The sequence below is a fragment of the Aspergillus chevalieri genome, chromosome 2 (assembly GCF_016861735.1).
Source record: "Aspergillus chevalieri M1 DNA, chromosome 2, nearly complete sequence".
Taxonomy (NCBI): Eukaryota; Fungi; Ascomycota; class Eurotiomycetes; order Eurotiales; family Aspergillaceae; genus Aspergillus; species Aspergillus chevalieri.
Window position 1 is genome coordinate 22,094 of NC_057363.1, and position 12,599 is coordinate 34,692.

At 54.9% G+C, this 12,599-nt stretch overlaps 8 protein-coding genes across 8 annotated transcripts; 3 read left to right on the top strand and 5 right to left on the bottom strand.

Annotated features, from left to right (window-relative positions):
• Positions 1 to 618: 618 nt before the first annotated feature.
• ACHE_20008S (uncharacterized protein) lies at positions 619 to 2,595 on the top strand (the record flags this gene model as incomplete). Its single annotated transcript, XM_043284262.1, has 1 exon — positions 619 to 2,595. The coding sequence occupies one exon, from the start codon at positions 619 to 621 to the stop codon at positions 2,593 to 2,595; it is 1,977 nt and encodes a 658-aa protein (XP_043133072.1).
• Positions 2,596 to 2,837: 242 nt separating this feature from the next.
• Positions 2,838 to 3,662, bottom strand: ACHE_20009A (uncharacterized protein; the record flags this gene model as incomplete). Its single annotated transcript, XM_043284264.1, has 1 exon — positions 2,838 to 3,662. The coding sequence occupies one exon, from the start codon at positions 3,660 to 3,662 to the stop codon at positions 2,838 to 2,840; it is 825 nt and encodes a 274-aa protein (XP_043133073.1).
• Positions 3,663 to 3,767: 105 nt separating this feature from the next.
• ACHE_20010A (uncharacterized protein) lies at positions 3,768 to 4,697 on the bottom strand (the record flags this gene model as incomplete). Its single annotated transcript, XM_043284265.1, has 1 exon — positions 3,768 to 4,697. One exon carries the CDS (start codon positions 4,695 to 4,697, stop codon positions 3,768 to 3,770), a length of 930 nt encoding a protein of 309 aa, XP_043133074.1.
• Positions 4,698 to 4,933: 236 nt separating this feature from the next.
• Positions 4,934 to 6,067, bottom strand: ACHE_20011A (uncharacterized protein; the record flags this gene model as incomplete). The annotated part of the gene is made up of 1 exon (XM_043284266.1): positions 4,934 to 6,067. The coding sequence occupies one exon, from the start codon at positions 6,065 to 6,067 to the stop codon at positions 4,934 to 4,936; it is 1,134 nt and encodes a 377-aa protein (XP_043133075.1).
• Positions 6,068 to 6,359: 292 nt separating this feature from the next.
• ACHE_20012A (uncharacterized protein) lies at positions 6,360 to 7,289 on the bottom strand (the record flags this gene model as incomplete). Its single annotated transcript, XM_043284267.1, has 1 exon — positions 6,360 to 7,289. The coding sequence occupies one exon, from the start codon at positions 7,287 to 7,289 to the stop codon at positions 6,360 to 6,362; it is 930 nt and encodes a 309-aa protein (XP_043133076.1).
• A 749-nt stretch (positions 7,290 to 8,038) lies between these two features.
• On the bottom strand, positions 8,039 to 8,697 carry ACHE_20013A (uncharacterized protein; the record flags this gene model as incomplete). Its single annotated transcript, XM_043284268.1, has 2 exons — positions 8,039 to 8,107; positions 8,167 to 8,697. 2 exons carry the CDS (start codon positions 8,695 to 8,697, stop codon positions 8,039 to 8,041), a joined length of 600 nt encoding a protein of 199 aa, XP_043133077.1.
• A 2,611-nt stretch (positions 8,698 to 11,308) lies between these two features.
• On the top strand, positions 11,309 to 11,845 carry ACHE_20014S (uncharacterized protein; the record flags this gene model as incomplete). The annotated part of the gene is made up of 1 exon (XM_043284269.1): positions 11,309 to 11,845. The coding sequence occupies one exon, from the start codon at positions 11,309 to 11,311 to the stop codon at positions 11,843 to 11,845; it is 537 nt and encodes a 178-aa protein (XP_043133078.1).
• A 174-nt stretch (positions 11,846 to 12,019) lies between these two features.
• ACHE_20015S (uncharacterized protein) lies at positions 12,020 to 12,472 on the top strand (the record flags this gene model as incomplete). Its single annotated transcript, XM_043284270.1, has 1 exon — positions 12,020 to 12,472. The coding sequence occupies one exon, from the start codon at positions 12,020 to 12,022 to the stop codon at positions 12,470 to 12,472; it is 453 nt and encodes a 150-aa protein (XP_043133079.1).
• Positions 12,473 to 12,599: the final 127 nt, after the last annotated feature.

Genomic DNA, 12,599 nt, shown 5'->3' on the forward strand with positions numbered 1-12,599 from the left:
TTAGGCCGTCTCCAAGAGGCTGGCTTACAGATTGATATTGATAAATGCGAATTTGAAGTGAAGTCAACAAAATATTTAGGATTCATTATTGAGGCAGGAAAAGGTGTCAGCATGGATCCAGCAAAGGTTGAAGCAATCATGAACTGGGCTGCCCCTACCACTGTGAAAGGTGTCAGGTCATTTTTGGGATTCGCGAACTTCTACAGACGTTTCATCCGAAACTATTCTGAACTTACAACTCCACTAACAGCGTTGACTCAAAAAGATAAACCCTTTGTGTGGGATGATAAATGCAAGGAAAGCTTCCAACAGTTAAAAAGGATGTTTACAACGGCACCAATCCTCATGCAATTTGATCCAGACCGCGAGACTGTCGTCGAGACTGACTCATCAGGGTGGGCCACTGGTGGCGTACTTTCACAGTATGATGATGATGGTGTATTACGACCTTGCGCGTACTTTTCCAAGAAAAACACTCCTGCAGAGTGCAACTACCAGATTCATGACAAGGAACTTTTGGCGATCATCAATGCATTGAAAGAGTGGGAATCAGAGCTCATATCAGTGGTAAATTTCCAGATACTGACAGACCATCGCAATCTCCGTTATTTTACTACCATGAGACGACTGAATGAGAGACAGATGAGATGGGCAGATCTATTGAGCCGATACAACTTCACACTTCATTACCGACCAGGGAAGCTTGCAGGGCGCCCTGATGCACTGTCTCGACGAGAGCAGGATGTTCCTGTATTGGGTGATGAACGGCTAAAGCATCGCGAACAACGACTATTCGATCCTGAGATCCTCAAGGACGGACCAGTGGAAGGAAGCAGCAAAAGAGGACTAGTTGAAGAACCCCATCCTATTAATGTGTCCCGGATCCTTCTAGCACCAGTCGGCATGGAGCCCTATAACAGTGAGCCAAGCGCACCTCAAGGATATGAACAGGCGAACGAACCTACCAATCTCAATAGTGAGCGACCATCGTTGGAAGAGCTACTGGATATGACTCTTGATGAACATTGGGCTCGGGTAGAGCCACTAGATGAAAAGTATGGTCGTATACGAGAAGCAGTGCAAGTAGGAGCACATCAATTCCCACGTGAACTGGGGATCAAAGCCTCAATCTCAGAATGCTCTATTGAACCGAACAACCGCTTGTGCTACCGAGGCCGGCGATGGGTCCCTGACATTGAATCTCTGAGGACAAGGTTGCTACAAGAAACACATGACTCAGTACTTACAGGCCATCCAGGGAGGAGCGCAATGTATGCTATCCTGGCACGAAGGGTCTACTGGCCTGCAATCTCTGAGGATGTCAGACGATTTGTACGGAACTGTGACAAATGCAGTGCCAACAATGTATGGAGAGACCGCCGACAAGGCCTACTGAAGCCTCTACCAATTCCAGACCGAAAATGGAGATATATTGCAATTGACTTCATCGAGAAGTTACCAATCTCAAATGGTTATGAAAACATCATGGTTATTGTCGATCGCCTTGGAAAAGGTGTCATCCCCATACCCTGTGAGAAGATCGACACCTACACAGTAGCACAGAAGCTTATTCAGAGTTTCATTGGCTATCATGGCATTCCAGCCAGTATTGTATCAGACAGAGGAAGACAATTCACCAATGAGATGTGGAAGCGTTTTTGTGAGCTACTGGGGATCAAACGACAATTATCAACTGCCTACCACGCTGAAACCGATGGCCAAACTGAGCGAATGAATGCTACTATTGAACTATTCTTGCGCTCATTCTGTGATCACACACAATCGAACTGGGCGTCATTGCTACCAATGGCACAGCTTGCAATATGCAGCCGGGATGCTGCCTCCACAGGTGTCAGTCCATTCTTCCTTGACCACGGCTACCACGTCGATCCCTTTCAGTTAGAAGAGGATGTTGAAATCAACCTTTCAGCACCAGACCTGGGCACCATGCGTGAACGAGGTGAACGAATTGCAGCCAAGCTAAGGGGAGCTCTTGACATCGCCACAACAGAACTGGCTGTCGCCCAACAGAAACAAGAAGACTATGCCAATCGTCAAAGAGATGTCGCCCCTGAATACCAGGTTGGGCAGAAAGTCTGGCTTGACCTGCGCAATATACAAACAGAACGCCCTAGCAAGAAACTGGGAAGCAGGCAGGCAAAATTTACTGTGTTGGAAAAGATTGGATCCCACGCCTACCGCCTCAACACACCAGGCACAATCCACAACGTGTTTCATACAGCGCTCCTCCGCCCAGCGGCAATGGATCCCTTCCCTAGCCAACGGAAAGATGACTACCAACCTCCTGCAGAAATGATCAATGGGAATGAAGAATATATGGTCGAACGAATACTAGATGAGCGTTTTCGACGGTGGGGACGAGGCGAAAGACATGAGTTTTTAGTCAAATACATTGGCTGGCAGGAACCGGAATGGAACGATGCGAGGAACATGGAGGATACCATAGCATTGGATGACTGGGAAACCTACAAAACGATGAATGGGATTGTTGTCCAATCGGCCTTGAGTATACCAAATGAGCCACCCCACGCCGGGGGGCGATCGCGGAGGCGACGAGGAAGGGGGGTAATGTAACGGGCTAGGCCCGAAAGGCACCTCGAACCATAAATGGTTCTCGATTGAAGCTATTCACAAGAGCGTGCCGAAGTCAGGTGATCGTAGATCACCTGATCACGAGTATATAAATCCACCGCCAGCGTGTCTTTCTTTCTTTCTTTCTTTCCTTTCCCCAACGAGTTCTTTTGTACATATCTATATATTAGATAGCAAGGCTTCGGCCCATTACATGCAGTTCCTTGTAGCTCAGGGTCTGCTGGTCATCGCTCCAGTAGATATATCCCAGACTGGTGGTGGTGTTCTGGATGCGCTTGCCAAACGTGCGCAGCCCGTGTGAGCCAGTTGAAGGGGGCAGCCACCCCCGGGAGGAGGAACCGCTCCCGCATGGCCTCCAGGGCATCTGCCGGGTGCTCAACCTGACCATGGTCCGCCATCTGCACCGCGCGCTGCGCCACCAGCATCTGGGCCATCTTGATCAGCCCGGACAGGGAGCTGGTGAACGCGTAGGGGTCCCGGAAGGTCTGTTTCTCCACATCCACCCCCAACACTGCCAGGAAGGCCACCACCGCACTCTCAAAGAGATCCCCTTTCAGTGGGTGGTCCAGCAGCGCGATGGACAGGTCCAGGCAGGCATGGTCCAGTTGCTCATATGCTGCATGGCGCCGCTCGGTCCTCCGGTCCCCCTCCGGGTCCCGATCCCGATCCCCCCCACGGGGCGTCTGGATGACGACCCATGGGCCCCCTCCTGTGGTCCATGGTGGATGATCCGCCGCCCCGGGCCCGGGTGTGCAGAGTGGTGGCGAGGGCAATGACAGCAGCTCCGCTGCCGCCGTCTCCATCCGGTCCAGGGCCGCCAGCTGTGCAGTGGTGAGCTGGTGGCCGAGCTGCACGGCTGCATTGGGGCGGCTGGTGCGGTAGGCGAAGCAGATCAGCCGCTGCCAGACCTGCCGGTAGGCCCGGTAGGTGGAGGGCCGGAGCTGGATCAGGATGGGCCGGTCCCACACCCGTGGCCGTTGCAGGAAGCTGTTGATTCGGATCTGGTGGACCGGATTGAACAGGGTTAGCCATCCGTTGGATATTATCATCCATACAAATCGATGTACAGACGGAGAGATATAGATCGATATACATAGTATACACACACACATGCACACGCACATATATATATATATATATATATATCTCCCTCTCTACATGCATATGGCATATGGGTGTGCACGTGCGTGCATGTGGTGTGGGAGTGCATGTGGTGTGGGAGTGCCAATATATATATATTTCTCGCTTGCTTGCCGACTCACCTGGTCAAACTCGTTGATCCGCCGCGTCTTGATGGACTGGTAGGCCGCCTCGATCAGCCGCTCGACGCTGGCGCTGAACACTGTCAGAAGGGGCTCAGCTGTGGGATCCGGTGGTGCAGCCAGCGGGGCTACCGCTGTGAAGGCATGCCCATGCAGGAACTCGGGCCACCGGGTGAGCTCCAGCCAGGGGGATATCTCGGTGGGCGCTTTGGCATCCGGGTCCGGCACCTGCTGGGCCCCGGCCTCCGCCGCCGCCGCGTCCTCGGCGAGGGCCCCGGCCACCTGCCTCCGGATGAACTCCACCTCACCCATGGTGGCCGCCTGGCGGGCCCGCTCCGTGTGCGCGGGTGGGGTGACCTGGAAGAAACCGCTGCCGGCACCGGAGGGGAAGAAGCGCTGACAGCTGACGGTCCGATACAGGGGCAGCGGGGACACCTGGCTGGCCGGGGGCTGTCGGCCCCGGGGTCGACGGTCCGCATGGATCCGGGTCCGGTGCCGCAGGAGGCTCTCAGGATTGCACACGATGTAGGCACAGTCGGGGTGGGGGCAGCGATAGCCCGGGTGGACGGGGAGCCCCGGGACCGGCGGACTCCCCGGGGCCGGGGGCGGCGGGACCGGACGGTCAGGCTCCCGCGCGGGGTCCCAGCAGGGCCGCTTGAGCATCAGGGCACAGGCGGCCCGGCGGAGGGCCGGGGTGGCCGCGGAGGGATGCTTGGGATGGCGGTTGGCCAGGTGGGCGGCGAGATGGGCGGGCCGCACGGCGAATCCACAGGGACCACAGATCCACAGGCGATGGGTGTCGTTGTAGAGGAAGAGGTCCATCCTCTTTCGTTCTCGGTCCTTCCTTCTTTCTTTTCAGGTTGTTGCCGGTGTTCGATTGGGTTCGATGAGCACTCACCGTTTATGTGTATGGGTATGGGTATGGGTATGGGTTTGTGGATGTGGATGTGGATGTGTATAATATCTATAGATATATATATATATATATCTATATCTATATCTATATATCGGGGACAGGAAGGAAAAAGGGAAAGAAGAGAAGGGGAGCTCGCAGCGTCTTAATAACCGGACAAACAGATCGAGATCGACGGATCGACGGACGGACGGGACGAAGGGGTGGGACCGGAGACGGGACGAACGGACCAATGAGGATTAGAGAAAACCGATCGGGCCCTGGATCGGTGACGCACTAGGGTATAGGCATCCACCACGGTGGTGTGCCACATCACCTGGTGGTCATGCGGCCGCACCCCCACCCACTCAGCCCGCAGCCAGTCGGTGGCCACCACCCGGTCCATCAGCCATTGCTCTCCTGTGGTGGGCAGCGCTGCACGGGTGCGGTGGTCCTGCAGGAAGTTCCATCCACGCCGGTTGTTGGTCGGGTCGTCTGCCAGCTCCACCAGGGCCAGGCGCGGCACCACCGCCTCCCGGGTCTCCTCCTCATGCAGCAGGAACAGCCCCTCCAGCTCCAGCTGGGCCAGCTCCACCTGGGTGCGCACGAAGCCCCGCAGGCCCGCCATGGTCAGGTGCAGTTCCTTGTAGCTCAGGGTCTGCTGGTCATCGCTCCAGTAGATATATCCCAGACTGGTGGTGGTGTTCTGGATGCGCTTGCCAAACGTGCGCAGCCGTGTGAGCCAGTTGAAGGGGGCAGCCACCCCCGGGAGGAGGAACCGCTCCCGCATGGCCTCCAGGGCATCTGCCGGGTGCTCAACCTGACCATGGTCCGCCATCTGCACCGCGCGCTGCGCCACCAGCATCTGGGCCATCTTGATCAGCCCGGACAGGGAGCTGGTGAACGCGTAGGGGTCCCGGAAGGTCTGTTTCTCCACATCCACCCCCAACACTGCCAGGAAGGCCACCACCGCACTCTCAAAGAGATCCCCTTTCAGTGGGTGGTCCAGCAGCGCGATGGACAGGTCCAGGCAGGCATGGTCCAGTTGCTCATATGCTGCATGGCGCCGCTCGGTCCTCCGGTCCCCCTCCGGGTCCCGATCCCGATCCCCCACGGGGCGTCTGGATGACGACCCATGGGCCCCCTCCTGTGGTCCATGGTGGATGATCCGCCGCCCCGGGCCCGGGTGTGCAGAGTGGTGGCGAGGGCAATGACAGCAGCTCCGCTGCCGCCGTCTCCATCCGGTCCAGGGCCGCCAGCTGTGCAGTGGTGAGCTGGTGGCCGAGCTGCACGGCTGCATTGGGGCGGCTGGTGCGGTAGGCGAAGCAGATCAGCCGCTGCCAGACCTGCCGGTAGGCCCGGTAGGTGGAGGGCCGGAGCTGGATCAGGATGGGCCGGTCCCACACCCGTGGCCGTTGCAGGAAGCTGTTGATTCGGATCTGGTGGACCGGATTGAACAGGGTTAGCCATCCGTTGGATATTATCATCCATACAAATCGATGTACAGACGGAGAGATATAGATCGATATACATAGTATACACACACACACATGCACACGCACATATATATATATATATATATCTCTCCCTCTCTACATGCATATGGCATATGGGTGTGCACGTGCGTGCATGTGGTGTGGGAGTGCATGTGGTGTGGGAGTGCCAATATATATATATTTCTCGCTTGCTTGCCGACTCACCTGGTCAAACTCGTTGATCCGCCGCGTCTTGATGGACTGGTAGGCCGCCTCGATCAGCCGCTCGACGCTGGCGCTGAACACTGTCAGAAGGGGCTCAGCTGTGGGATCCGGTGGTGCAGCCAACGGGGCTACCGCTGTGAAGGCATGCCCATGCAGGAACTCGGGCCACCGGGTGAGCTCCAGCCAGGGGGATATCTCGGTGGGCGCTTTGGCATCCGGGTCCGGCACCTGCTGGGCCCCGGCCTCCGCCGCTGCCGCGTCCTCGGCGAGGGCCCCGGCCACCTGCCTCCGGATGAACTCCACCTCACCCATGGTGGCCGCCTGGCGGGCCCGCTCCGTGTGCGCGGGTGGGGTGACCTGGAAGAAACCGCTGCCGGCACCGGATGGGAAGAAGCGCTGACAGCTGACGGTCCGATACGGGGGCAGCGGGGACACCTGGCTGGCCGGGGGCTGTCGGCCCCGGGGTCGACGGTCCGCATGGATCCGGGTCCGGTGCCGCAGGAGGCTCTCAGGATTGCACACGATGTAGGCACAGTCGGGGTGGGGGCAGCGATAGCCCGGGTGGACGGGGAGCCCCGGGACCGGTGGACTCCCCGGGGCCGGGGGCGGCGGGACCGGACGGTCAGGCTCCCGCGCGGGGTCCCAGCAGGGCCGCTTGAGCATCAGGGCACAGGCGGCCCGGCGGAGGGCCGGGGTGGCCGCGGAGGGATGCTTGGGATGGCGGTTGGCCAGGTGGGCGGCGAGATGGGCGGGCCGCACGGCGAATCCACAGGGACCACAGATCCACAGGCGATGGGTGTCGTTGTAGAGGAAGAGGTCCATCCTCTTTCGTTCTCGGTCCTTCCTTCTTTCTTTTCAGGTTTTCAGGTTGTTGCCGGTGTTCGATTGGGTTCGATGAGCACTCACCGTTTATGTGTATGGGTATGGGTATGGGTATGGGTTTGTGGATGTGGATGTGGATGTGTATAATATCTATAGATAGATATATATATATATCTATATCTATATCTATATATCGGGGACAGGAAGGAAAAAGGGAAAGAAGAGAAGGGGAGCTCGCAGCGTCTTAATAACCGGACAAACAGATCGAGATCGACGGATCGACGGACGGACGGGACGAAGGGGTGGGACCGGAGACGGGACGAACGGACCAATGAGGATTAGAGAAAACCGATCGGGGGCTGGATGGATTTGCTACTAGGGTATAGGCCCGGTAGGTGGAGGGCCGGAGCTGGATCAGGATGGGCCGGTCCCACACCCGTGGCCGTTGCAGGAAGCTGTTGATTCGGATCTGGTGGACCGGATTGAACAGGGTTAGCCATCCGTTGGATATTATCATCCATACAAATCGATGTACAGACGGAGAGATATAGATCGATATACATAGTATACACACACACATGCACACGCACATATATATATATATATATATCTCTCCCTCTCTACATGCATATGGCATATGGGTGTGCACGTGCGTGCATGTGGTGTGGGAGTGCATGTGGTGTGGGAGTGCATGTGGTGTGGGAGTGCCAATATATATATATTTCTCGTTTGCTTGCCGACTCACCTGGTCAAACTCGTTGATCCGCCGCGTCTTGATGGACTGGTAGGCCGCCTCGATCAGCCGCTCGACGCTGGCGCTGAACACTGTCAGAAGGGGCTCAGCTGTGGGATCCGGTGGTGCAGCCAGCGGGGCTACTGCTGTGAAGGCATGCCCATGCAGGAACTCGGGCCACCGGGTGAGCTCCAGCCAGGGGGATATCTCGGTGGGCGCTTTGGCATCCGGGTCCGGCACCCGCTGGGCCCCGGCCTCCGCCGCCGCCGCGTCCTCGGCGAGGGCCCCGGCCACCTGCCTCCGGATGAACTCCACCTCACCCATGGTGGCCGCCTGGCGGGCCCGCTCCGTGTGTGCGGGTGGGGTGACCTGGAAGAAACCGCTGCCGGCACCGGAGGGGAAGAAGCGCTGACAGCTGACAGTCCGATACGGGGGCAGCGGGGACACCTGGCTGGCCGGGGGCTGTCGGCCCCGGGGTCGACGGTCCGCATGGATCCGGGTCCGGTGCCGCAGGAGGCTCTCAGGATTGCACACGATGTAGGCACAGTCGGGGTGGGGGCAGCGATAGCCCGGGTGGACGGGGAGCCCCGGGACCGGCGGACTCCCCGGGGCCGGGGGCGGCGGGACCGGACGGTCAGGCTCCCGCGCGGGGTCCCAGCAGGGCCGCTTGAGCATCAGGGCACAGGCGGCCCGGCGGAGGGCCAGGGTGGCCGCGGATGTCACGGACTCGGAATAGTAGATAATAACGAACTGAATTCCTATCTAAACTATTGTAGCCATCGACGAGAATATCGAATCTGGGGAAGAAAAAGGAAGAGGTATTCTATCTACAAGAAAAGGGGTTTTTATATCAGTGCTGTGTGACCTCGCTAAGAGCTTTTTCTTTGTTTGTTCGAACGGCATTGTTTGCCATGTTGAAGGTGAACGTCAATAAAGGCACTGAACTTAGCTGAGCCGTCACATAACCCCCCTCCTTAGGCAGAGTCTGTCCGCAGACTCTATGTGGCCATGTTATCATCAGGGTGGTCCTCAATCTCATCAACTCCTTCCTCCCAGGCCTTGAGCCATTCCTGTAGTCGACGAGGTGGTCCTGGCCGATCTGGGTACCGTTGGTGGTAGTCACGTACGTGATGTGGAGAACCTTTGAAATTGGTTGCTGGGTACCATGTCCGATCCTTGTCAAATCCTATCCATTTCACCTGATACTGCAACTGACGCTGAGATATGCGTGAAGTGAGCACTTCCTCCACCTCCCACTCCTGCTCATCAGCCACCACAATCGGTTCTGGAGGCTCAGTCATCTGTCCAGGCAAGGGATCATTGGCTGCCCGTCGTAGCTTGTCAGGCGAAAACACAGGGTGTATCTTCATCGAGTCAGGGAGCTCTAATCGGTAGGAGTTACCCACCCGTTCGAGAATCGGGAAGGGTCCAGCCATCTGGCTATCAAGCTTCTTGTTCGGTCGGTCTGTTTGATAGTGGCAAAGGGAGAGCCACACCTTATCACCCACATCAAAGTCAACAGGGCGACGTTGACGGTCTGCTTGCTTCTTCTGTCGGTCCTGGGCATGCTTGATCTGTTCCGCAACTGCAGTCCATATACTCTCCATCCTCTTAGCAGCTTCCTGAGCTCGCTGCTGACTAATCCATTCATCACAGGGAGGGGACCCTTGAACCGGCGTCCAGTCGAACGAAGTCCGAGCCTCATATCCACAGTCAATAAGGAATGGAGAGGCATCTGTCGATTCTGAAGGTAGTGCAGCCGCGGCGAAGTCAATCAACGGTAGTAATTCAGACCAGTTGTCTTGGTAGCGGTTGATGAAGGGTCTCAGACGGTTAACAATATGCTGATTCACAATCTCAGTCTGCCCATCAGTTTGAGCATGATATGCTGTGGAGAGCTTCAGCCTCACTCCAAGAATTCGACAAAACTCATTCCAGAATGTTGATACAAATTGGGGTCCGCGGTCAGATACAATAGTTGATGGAGGTCCTCTATGGCGATAAATGTGCTCAATGAACATTTGTGCAACATCTTCAGAAGTGGCAGTCTTCTTGCAAGGAATACTGACAGGTCTCTTGCTAAATCGATCCACAACCACTAGTGCAGCATCATATCCTTTCTTGTCAGCTGGGAAGGAGCGAAAATCCATAGATATGTGCTGCCAGGGCCGCTCTGCAATGGGTAAGGGTTGGAGCAGTCCAGGGGCACGATCATGTGGGTTCTCAGCTCTCCGGCATTTTGAGCAATTCCGTACATATCTCTCCACATCTTGTCTCCAAGTTGGCCAGTAGTACCGTGTTCTGATGAGCTGTTGGGTTTTTGTTCTCCCTGGATGTGCAGTTGATACCTGTGCATGCACTTCATCAAGTAGCCAGGTGCGGAGTTCAGGGTCATCATCAGGAACAAACAATCGATTTCCCTTCAATAGTAGTCCATCTTGCAGATTCCAATCATTCCTTCCCGTCCGAGCTTCCTCATGATGTTCCTCTGCTGTGGTAGAGTTCCGGTTTGCACTGAGTACTCAGTCTACAACTTGTAGGGTGGGCTCTAGCACGTTGATAGTGTGGACTTCAGCACATTCATTGATCTGGTTAGTTTCCATTGGCTGTTCAACAGATTCTGGTTTCAATAAAATCTGTTGGTGATAATCATCCTTTCTCTGCACTTCTGTACTGGGTCGGCTTAGGGCATCAGCCAAAGTATTCTCTCAGCCAGGGCGGTAATGGATTAGGAAGTAAAATTGGGAAAGGAACTCAGCCCACCGGGCTTGTCGGGCGTTCAACTTCTTAGTAGTCATGAAGTATTCCAGAGCGCGATGGTCAGTATATATGTTGAAACGCTCTTGGAGTTGCAGTCCTTCTAGCTCAGTTCACCACTCCTGCAGTGCACAGATGATGGCTAGCATCTCCTTGTCATGGATCTTGTGATGGCTCAGCGTCTCAGTGAAAGACATCAACAAACAATGCCACCTGAGCAAACAAAGAAAAGCACTTAGCGAGGCCACACAGCACTCATATAAAAGCCCCTTTTCCCGTAGATAGAATTCCTCTTCCTTTTTCTTCCCCAGATTCGATATTCTCGTCGATGGCTACAATAGTCTAGATAGGAATTCAGTTCATTATTATCTACTATTCCGAGCTCGTGACATAATATCGAATCTCGCTTTTTTCTTCTTCTTTCCACACATCTACTTCATTGGCTCGATCCAGCGATCGTAGAGCCATAGTAGTGTGCCCCTCCGACCGACCGATAGATACCAATACCGATACAACAAACCCAGCAGACATGCCTCGCCCAAGAAACACCGTTGCCTCTACCAGAACCAACCGAAACGAAACGAACGATGATGATACCAACCGAAATGAAGCGAATACCAATACTGAACAGGAGAACCGACACAACCCCATCTTTATTGATGGAGATGAGCATGAAGAACGACGTATGGTGACTTTGGAGGAGTTTTTGCAATATGCTTCTGATGAACCGGAATGGTTGTATGAGAAGCTCCAAGTGACCCATCAACGATATGATGACAGTCTTGATGACCATAAGGTCCGTCTTGCTGAAGAAGAACTCCGAGGACAAACCAAGGATGGAGAAATTGCGCTTCTGCGCCATGAAACGGAAGAGATGAAGGGACAACTCCAAGATATCAAGAAGCAACTTACTGATGTGAACGCTGAACGTGATGCATTTGGGAGCCAAATTGCCCGACTGGTGATGGACAGTGCCAGTGGCCGTCAAGCCTCTCCAATGCCCATCAACAGCAAATCCACCAAGATCCCAGATCCCCCAATGCTTACCGATGGAAAGGAGCCCTGATTCAAAGACTGGCTGCTCCTGATGTCTCAGAAGCTTACTGCCAATGCAGACCACTTTGACACTTCTCAACTTCGTATAGCATATGTGGCTAGTCGATGTGATGGTAAAGCTCGGAAACACATCACTCCACGCATGCGAGATGATGCAATAAACCCATATACTGACTCAAAGGATATGCTCAATCACCTGAAAACAATCTATGATGATCCAAACTGTGTCACCACTGCAAAGCACCAATTCCGACAGTTATACATGAAGAACAGTGACAAGTTTCATGACTTTTTCTCTGAATTCCTTTACCTTGCAGCTGAAGCGGGCGTCGCTGAGGATGATTGGAAGGATGAGCTCTACACCAAATTGATGACCAAGCTCCAAGAGCTGTGCATCTCCAGCAGCATTGGTGATGGAACATTTCAGGAATTCTCCAGCGCTGTCTCCCAGACTGCAAGCCGACTTGAAGTTATCAACTACCGGACTCAGAAGAATCGAACGTTCACCCCCAACAAGGAGATGAGCAAGGGAATTAGTGGAACTGGGACCACTTTCAAGAAAGAACTGACCCCATCCTGGAGCACCACCCCACATACGAGCAATGCTGAACGTGACCGATTGATGAAGGAAGGCTGATGCTTCCATTGTCAGGAACATGGACATCTCGCTCGTGACTGTTCTACCAAGACCTCAACCTCTGAACTGAAGGAACTTGAGCAAAAAGCACCTGTGAATGAAATGAATGACAATGTGGGAAAAGTCT